At 40.8% G+C, this 9,729-nt stretch overlaps 1 protein-coding gene across 1 annotated transcript; it reads left to right on the forward strand.

The window, feature by feature from the left end:
• Positions 1-2,629: 2,629 nt before the first annotated feature.
• Positions 2,630-8,815, forward strand: gcdha (glutaryl-CoA dehydrogenase a). The gene is made up of 12 exons (XM_038979128.1): positions 2,630-2,742; positions 3,232-3,350; positions 3,483-3,518; positions 3,736-3,876; positions 4,260-4,322; positions 4,454-4,624; positions 5,251-5,380; positions 6,035-6,251; positions 6,496-6,599; positions 6,820-6,945; positions 7,150-7,310; positions 7,809-8,815. Exons 2-12 carry the CDS (start codon positions 3,242-3,244, stop codon positions 7,880-7,882), a joined length of 1,332 nt encoding a protein of 443 aa, XP_038835056.1. The 5' UTR covers positions 2,630-2,742; positions 3,232-3,241; the 3' UTR covers positions 7,883-8,815.
• Positions 8,816-9,729: the final 914 nt, after the last annotated feature.

A 9,729-nucleotide genomic window follows, 5' to 3' on the forward strand; every position in this document is an offset into this window, starting at 1 on the left:
GCGGATAAAAGGCAATCCGTAATTTTGATTAAGACATTAATGAGCGAGCTAGGACGGACCTAGTCAATATAACAATTTTTGAAGCACTTTTGAAATGTACAGTGACAGAATTCAGAACATGGGCCGTTCTTACAGTGTTCTCCCTGTACTCCACGTCAGAGAGAGAGAGAGAGAGGACAGGCTATGTGCCCACTGCCCACAAAATGAGGTGGAAACTAAGCTGCACTTCCTAACCTTCCAAATGAATGACCACATTAGAGATACATATCACACAGATCACACAGACCCACAAAGAATTTGAAAACAATCAAACATTGATAAACTCCCATATTTGATAGGTGAAATACCGCAGTGTGCATTCATAGCAGCACGATTTGTGGCCCGTTGCCCTGAGAAAAGGGCAACCACAAACAACATTGTAAATACCACCAATTTCATATTTATCTTCCCCTACTATTCGTACTACAATTATTTAGCACATTGCTAAAACACTGTACATAGCTGATAATATAACACTTGAAATGTCTTTACCTTTTTTTAAACCTTTTTCAGTGTAATATTTACTGTTAAATTCAAATCGATTTTTGTTGATGTTGTTTTGTATCTTCTCACTTTTGTTTATTGTTTATTTCACTTGTTTTGGCAATGTAAACACATGTTTCCCATGCCAATAAAGCCCCTTTCAATTGAATTAAGATAGCGAGAGATCCTACATCAGCAACCGTGTAGGCCGGGTGACATAGCAAATAGAGGCTATTGTGGTCAGCCCTGATACCCTATCCTTGCTTTCAGGGGTGTCATGTGGATGAACTATGCCAAGATTCGTCTAACATAACATGAATAATGAATGAGGTTACGCTTCTTATATTTAGTTTCCTGGCCTTTGAATGCTTGGAAGTAATCATGTTTGCCTAATTAATCATTTCTGCATAATGCATTTTATGTTGTTGTTAATTTGCATTGACAACTGTAATCATTATACACACATTTCATTCAGCAAACTGATCTATTCAAAGTATCGTGTTGAGCTATTTACTTTTTCTATATGAAAATATCCCAACCACACATGTTGTTCACCAAACAAACAAATTTAGGCTTATCTCATTCAATTCTGATTAATGCCACATAGCCTAATATCAGTGGCGTAAAATACTTAAGTAAAAATACTTTAAAGTACTACTTAAATCGTTTTTGTGGGTATCTGTACTTTACTATTTATATTTTTGACAACTTTTACTTTTACTTCACTACATTCCTAAAGAAAAGTATATAATTTTTACTCCATACATTTTCCCTGACACCCAAAAGTACTCATTACATTTGGAATGCTTAGCAGGACAGGAAAATTGTTAAATTCACACACTTATCAAGAGAACATCCCAGGTCATCCCTACTGCCTATTATCTGGAGGACTCTTTAAACACAAATGCTTTGTTTGTAAATTATTGCCTAAGTGTTCGAGTGATCCCCTGGCTATCCATACATTTAAAAAACAAGAACATCGTGCTGTCTGGTTTGCTTAATGTAGGGAATTTGAAACGATTTATACTTTTACTTTTATTTTTGATACGTATATTTTTGCAATTACATGTACTTTTGATACTTAAGTATATTTATAACCAAATACTTTTAGACTTTACTCAAGTAGTATTTTACTGGGTGACTTTCACTTTTACTTGAGTAATTTTCTATTAAAGATATCATTACTTTTACTCAAGTATGACAATTGTGTACTTTTTCCACCACTACCTAATATAAAGCCTACATTTCACTTCTCAATGTTTAATTGAAAACGTTCAACAAATATGTTTTTTGTTTTGTTTTTTAACAAATATGTGTATGGTTATGGTAAATAAACACTATAATTGCATAATACTTTTAATACTACACTCCTATACAATTGTGTCTTCAGAAGCACATGGTCATTTGGCCATTTGCCACCTGGACCTATTTTTTACAATCTAGTGGTGCATTCAAGACAACAGGGAACTCGGAAATATACGAGATCAAATTATGACGTCAGTGATCTTCAAGTCGGAAAGTCGGCCCTCTAGACCCGAGTTCCCGAGTTGGTATTCCGAGTTGGATGACCGTTCAAAATAATATTTCCCAGTCGGAGCTCGTTTTTTCCGAGTTTCCAGTTGTCTTGACCATACTGAAGTCGGAGATTTCCGAGTTCCCAGTTGTTTTGAATGCGGCATATGACGAACATATTAAACGAATTGGCAAATCAAAAAAATTCCGAGTTCCTAGTTCCGACTAGCATTTGAACGCAGCATTTATATACTCACAGCCAATGAGATGGGAAGGAAGTGGGCCAACGCCCACGACATGCCCTCGGTCAGATGGCTATACATTAGCGCCATTTTGAGTGTGGCATTCTTCACTTTTGGAAAAAGGTCCAAAAAGAAAAATCAATGACAAAAAGTATTTAACCCACACATAACTTTATGAATCATTACACTCTAAATAGTTTTATAATGCAAATATATATGCATTTGTTTTTATGCTTTAATTCAAGGTTAACAAAATCAAAGTTTCATAACGAACTTTGTTGACTAATCTTCTACTTCACAAGTGTCGTCTCTATTGTCTTGACTCGCTTATGATGGAGAAAACTGTCCCCACGCAGCCATTTGACGTCACACCCCAGCGATTACAAAACAACCAGCATTGCATGAGATAAGGCCATCATCATCCGACGTTTTCAGATCATCGGAAATAATTATCAGACAAGAACAGGTACAGTAATGATACTATGTTGTGCATGAAGTTCCTCACTGAAATGTTACATTGTTGCGGAGGAAGACTTGTTTTTACTGCCTCTGTTTAGAACGTTTTTTTTTTAACCTGCTGTTCAACATGTGTTATACAATGTTTTGTAACAGGCTTGTGTAATGAAGGACAGCTACCATAAAACATGACATTTCTTACCTTATTCGTTCAAATAGAGCTATGGAACACCAGGAAAATGATATTAAAACAAGAATCTGTACCATAGGATTTTTTCCCTTTTGATTATAACTGCCATTATTGGTACAGTATGTTACAGTATTGTCACTAAAATGCTTCAAATGTGATTTTTGACCATCACATTGTTTTAAATGTCATACATTTTTCTCAAAATAAATCATTCACTTGATAATATGATAATATCATGTTTTGTAAATGTATAATCTTTACTCTCCTTAGTGTACCATTAAATGTGTCCTGTGTTGTAATTTCTTTCAGACTGTGTACCATGGCTCTCAGAGGTGCTGTGACTCGTTTGCTCTCCAACGCTAAGAAATGTGCTGCAGTCTCATCCTCCCAGGCACAGGGCACAGCAGCAGCTTCACCAGCCCAAAACGGTGAGTTTACATGTGAGCATATAATAACATAGAATGGGATTGTATTAAAGTTACATTTTTAAGTGTCTAGAATGTATTGCTGCTTTTTTGTTGGTCTCGGTTGATGACTTATTGTGCCGTTGACTCTTTCAGAAGCCGAAGTGGTCGCCAAGAAGACAGTAAAAGCACGTAAGTCATTTATTCAAGTTAAACTCGTAAAGCTACAGTATTGGACAAACCGCATCATGTGTACATTACCAATGTATTACATATGTAAACTTTACATCTAGATGCCACTGGCTACACATACAGACATGATGTATTATATAATGAAACGTGGTGGTGGACAGTATGACATCACCATGTTTGTGTCACCTCATGTTCTAATTCCCATGGCCCTCTACAGCCAAGGTGCAGTTTAACTGGCGTGACGCCCTGGAGCTGGACGGCCTGCTGACAGAGGAGGAGGTGATGATCAGAGACTCTTTCAGGACCTACTGCCAGGAGAAACTAATGCCACGCATCATCATGGCCAACAGACACGAACGTAAGCACTGGCACAGTGTGTAAGCACAGACACAGGCTGAGGCATGGTCATGGCCAACAGACACGAACGTAAGCACTGGCACAGTGTGTAAGCACAGACACAGGCTGAGGCATGGTCATGGCCAATAGCGACAAGCCGAGGCACTGACAAATGGCCAGCGGACACGAACGTCAGCACTGACACATGGCCAACGGAGATAAATGTCAACACTGACACATGGCCAACAGAGAGACATGTAAACACTGACATTTGGCCAACAGACACAAATGTAAACAAAGGCTGAGGTGCTATTTCTGGAGAGAAGACTTCTCATGTTGCACAATGAACTTCTCTATAAACTATTTATTCATGCTCACTTTCTGTTTGTTTGTTTCCCCCCACAGATTTCCATCGTGAGATTGTCTCAGAGATGGGAGAGCTGGGTGTCTTGGGGCCAACCATCCAAGGTAAATAACATATGAAACATGCATCATCCTGTTATTGATGTGTTCATATTCAATCTTCATGCTCAACTCGATTAGTCCACTAATTGTCCTTCTTCCTCTTCTTCCTGTTACATTGTCTCTTCTTCACCCAGGTTATGGTTGTGCCGGCACCAGCTACGTGGCCTACGGGCTCATTGCCAGGGAGGTGGAGAGGGTGGACAGTGGCTACCGATCAGTCATGAGTGTCCAGTCCTCGCTGGTGATGCACCCCATCAACGCCTACGGCACAGAGGAACAGAAGGAGAAGTGGCTACCCAGGCTAGGTAAGCAAGAACTACTATATATTCCATAGTAAAATTACACATAGTATAGAAACTAGAGCTGGGCGATATGGAAAAAAATCCATATCCTGATAAATTGACTGAAGTATCACAATAACGATAAATTGAACGATAAATTCATAACATTAATGTGCGCCAGTTACTTTTTTATATTACCCTTAAAACAACTACTACTTTAGATGTTGTAGCTATCGATTGAAGAAAGGAACAACCCACACTCACTCAGCTATCAATTGTCCCATTAACAATAGCCCATATTAGCAGACTTACTTCATTTCAAACTTCACATTCCTCTAGTAAAGGCTACTTATCGTTATCATCGATATCAATGTCCTCAATAAATGCTTGGTTCGGTCAGTATCAACAATTTTAGCTTCAGAAACTATGTTGGGTTTCAGTTCATAAGTATGAAAAAAAATAACGTAGATAAACAAACAACAGGTGTTTACACATAGTTAATATTGGCACATAGACAAAAGTCTAAGTTGTTGTACAAAGTAAATGTGGTGTGAAATTGAGAATGAAACTAATGCAGACTGAAGCAGAGCTCATAGTCCAGTTAGATAAGGCCTCTTCATAATCCCATCTCTCTCTGTGTAATGCTGCAGCTCGTGGGGAGATCTTGGGCTGTTTCGGCCTGACTGAGCCCAACCACGGCAGTGACCCCGCGGGCATGGAGACCAAGGCCAAGTACAACCCCTCCAGTAGCACCTTCACCATCAGCGGAGCCAAGACATGGTAAGGTTCTAACCTGGGTACCAGTCTATCTATCTGACCAGTCGGCATGTATGTCTGACTGGGTAGGTTCTAGTCTGGGTTACCATACGTTTCTGCTTTAGTTCACTTCTTTGAAAGACCAGGCTAGGTAGGTAGAGTAGTTATGAGTCAACTATAAAATGTCCCAATGAGGAGACATATCCCTTCAGTTATACAGCTGCTGAAAAATGCAGGTGTAACAAACAGTACTTCCACAATGTTTGTTGTCTCCACTGTGGGAACTTTAGGTGGCATGACATGAAGGTTAGATGTACGTGTGACTGTCTCATTTTGGAAAGAACATTATGAGAGGGACCTCATGCACAGCTTCATGCATAGCCATCCATATATAGATGCAGTAACCTTACACCAGTTGTTGGCAAAGCCCACGCCAGACTGTTGGCACTGTTACGTCTCTATATGTGTTTCGTAATGCAAGCAGTAACCCCATTGCCCTTGTATTAAAACTCAGGGCCATAATTATGAGCTCTTATAGTTGGCCCTTTAGCTTTTCCCTGCCTGTGTCCCCCACCATATTATATGCCCTTACCCTCGCATATGATGTAGTTGAACCTATAATACCCTAACTCTCACTATGGGTAACTAACTTAGCGTATTCTCTCCCCTATCCCCCAGGATCACCAACTCACCCGTGGCGGACATCGCGGTGGTCTGGGCCAAGTGTGAGGATGGCAGGATCAGAGGTTTCATCCTGGAGCGTGGCATGAAGGGCCTGGCAACGCCTAAGATCGAGGGCAAGTTCTCTCTGCGGGCGTCGGCCACGGGCATGATCCTGATGGACGAGGTGGAGGTGCCCCAAGAGAATATGTTGCCCAACGTCTCTGGACTGGCTGTGAGTAAGCCTAACTGTTGGACTCAAACACATAATGCTGTTTAGAAATACTGTAAATAAAATGATTTACTATAGGAACAATTCTGACTGAATCAAAGTTGCTGACCGAGATACTGTATGTTTAGAGAACTCTTGAGATTTGATCTAGAAAACAAAGTCAGTTCTCTAAAGATGAAGAAAAGGTGTTCTGTTAAAATATAATATATTGAACTGAACATACTGTATATGTTTCATTTCTGGTCAGGGTCCCTTCGGCTGCCTGAATAACGCCCGCTACGGTATCGCCTGGGGAGCTCTGGGTGCTGCCGAGTTCTGCTTCCACGCTGCCCGCCAGTACACACTGGACAGGTAAACATCTCCCTCCCTACTCATTATGTCATCAACTCTATTAATTCAGAGCCCTTTTTGGTATGAACGGATGAAGTAGCTTGTTCAGGAAGACGTTAGCTCAGTAGTAAAGAGTATTGAAGGGAGTCAAGCTGCCATCCTGGCTCTTCTTTCAGCATTTTAAGACCCTATTATATGTTGCTGACATCTGATTTGTTCTCTTTTGTTTTGGTCTATTCAGGATCCAGTTTGGCGTGCCCCTGGCCAGGAACCAGCTGATGCAGAAGAAGATGGCTGACATGCTGACAGAGATCACCATCGGCCTGCAGGCCTGTCTGGCCCTAGGCAGACTCATCGACGACAAGAAGTGAGTGGAGTCCCTACTGAGTGAGGGAAATGTTTGCTTTTGGATGTGAGGAGAGACTGCAGTGTGTGTTTATGCATTGGTCTGTGTACTAGTTTCATTTTGAATATGTGAAGAGAGACTATCTCTGTGTGTGTACTGTATGTGTCCATCTTTCTTCATTATATTAAACACGGACCTCTATCCTGTCTGTCTTCCCTCCCTCAGAGCGGCCCCTGAGATGATCTCCATGCTGAAGAGGAACAGCTGTGGGAAGTCCCTGGACATCGCCAGGCAGGCCCGAGACATGTTGGGAGGCAACGGCATCGCAGACGAGTACCACATTATCAGACACGTCATGAACCTGGAGGCCGTCAACACATACGAAGGTGAGGAGAAGATTGATTGAATATGGTATTTAAAGGATGGAAAGGTTGGATAGAAGAACAGGGGATTGGAACATGAGCAGAAAGTAGTCTGGATTGGAGAGAGACAATGAGACTGGATGACCAGCAGAGGTCAGTAGTGTACAAATTAAGTGTTACAGATACTTGTTGGTTTTGTGGTATAATTCTCAGTCAGTGGAGGCTGCTGAGAGAAGGACGGTTCATAATAATGTCTGGAACGGAGCAAATGGAATGGCATCAAACACATGGAAACCATGTGTTTGATGTATTTGATACCATTCCACTTATTCAGCTCCAGCCATTACCACGAGCCCATCCTCCCCAATTAAGATGCCACCAACCTCCTGTGCTCTCAGTATGTATGTATTATATATCCCTACAATATCTAATGTAATTTAAATCAAAAGTTTAGCCTCACTTGCACATTTCTCTTATCAAATAATCAACCCACAATGCCGTTGTGTTTGCTTGTTCTTCTAGGTACCCATGACATCCATGCCTTGATCCTGGGCCGAGCCATCACTGGACTGCAGTCATTCACTGTTGAGAAGTAAACGCTCCTCCTAGTCCTCCTATTACAACGGACTGAATAACGGACTTAAAGTAGACTGGGAAAGCCTTGAGCTACCCATCTATCTGTCTTCTGAGAAGTAGTCACTGAGGGTGTGTGCCTGACTGCCGATGGACTTCCATCCCCAAGTGCCTCTGTTTGGTGAGAGTATATTAAAGTAAAAGTCAACCTGAAAGAAACACCGGGTCCAAATATGAGACGGTTTTGTTTTGCTTATGTACCTGTACTCAATCAATCGACGATTGAAATACAATGTCAGCTTGAATGTTGATACAGTAGCTTCAATCTCCTACTACGAAGGGATGTCACAATGCTATGTAGCATGTTGATAAGGGATCTGTATAGATTAGAAAGATGTGTTATGGAATAAGTTAACTTAATGGGTGAGAGGTTGTACAGTATGTATGTGTATCTTTAGAGATTTGTTCACAACTGGTCTATTTGATTTATTTCTAGGTGAAAGAAATGAACTGTACATAAAGCATATTTTGAAATTATGAATTGTATAATTTCGTAATTGTGATACCGACGGCTGACCTAAATCAGTGCCCTTTTTGAGGACAGAGAATGTCCCAATTCAATGATCTGCCGTATCGAAATAGTCATAGGATTAGGGACTCATTTGCAAATGATTTTTTTCTCTCATTATTTCACATTATCTGGTCAAAAAAGCCATTGACACGTAATCACACTAACTGAAATGACAAAGAAGCGAGCCATTGCTTTGTAACAACACACTCAGGTTTATTAACCAAAACAGCACTTACAAAAGCACCAGACTTAAAACTGCAGAGCAGGTATATTTAATCAGCTAGTTAACACTTGAACCAGCACAGTTATACTATAACCAACCACCGCACGGGGCTGGCACAGTACAGTGGGGTCATCAATGGCTGTCCAAAGGCTGTCAAACTACACTTAGAAAAAAGGGTTCCAAAAGGGTTCTTTGGCTGTCCCCACAGGAGAACCCTTTTTGGTTTCCATGTAGAACCCTCTGTGTAAAGGGTTCTTTATGGAACCCAAAAGGATACTACCTGGAACCAAGAAGGGTTCTCCTATGGGGACAGCCAAAGAACCCCTTTGGAACCCTTTAGTGTAGTCACTCAGTACTCCGGTGCAGAGTCAGGCCCCTGTTGAGTCCTGCCAGGGCCTGGGAGACGGCGTGTAGCTCAGTGTTGAGCCTACTGCAGCTCTCCAGCACCAGAGTCAGCTCCTGGAGCGTGGCCTGCATGGCATGGCTGTTTTCCTCATAGACAGTGTACATGTGCTCCTTCATCTGCCCGCAGATCTCACCCACCTGATGGAGAGCATTGACATGGAATAGTATGTAGAGTACGCTATAATGAAACTGTTGGACAGTCTATGACAATGTAGTACAACACAACGGCCTACAAATATAACATACCCATTTATTCATATGTGCATTTGGTTTCTTGAAGTAAATACACATTGGGAAAGTACATTTTGAATTGTTGAGCAACTGGTGTGATAACTATGCCCTATGTACATAGTCATTGAACACTGGTCACTTTAATGATGTTTACATACTGTTTTACCCACTTCATATGTATATACTGTATTCTAGTAAAGGCTTTTCCTATATAACTACTGCTGTACACAGCTTTTCTATTCATATACTGTCCATAATGCCTTTACACACCATCATATACATATATATTTATATTCTGGACTCTGACATTGCTCGTTCTAATATTTTTATATTTCTTAATTCCTTTTTATTTTGGGGATTTGAGTGTATTGTTAGGTATTACTGCACTGTTGGAGCTAGTAACATAAACATTTTGCTACACCCGCAATAACACCTGCTAA

Source organism: Salvelinus namaycush, chromosome 39 (genome assembly GCF_016432855.1).
Source record: "Salvelinus namaycush isolate Seneca chromosome 39, SaNama_1.0, whole genome shotgun sequence".
Lineage (NCBI taxonomy): Eukaryota > Metazoa > Chordata > Actinopteri > Salmoniformes > Salmonidae > Salvelinus > Salvelinus namaycush.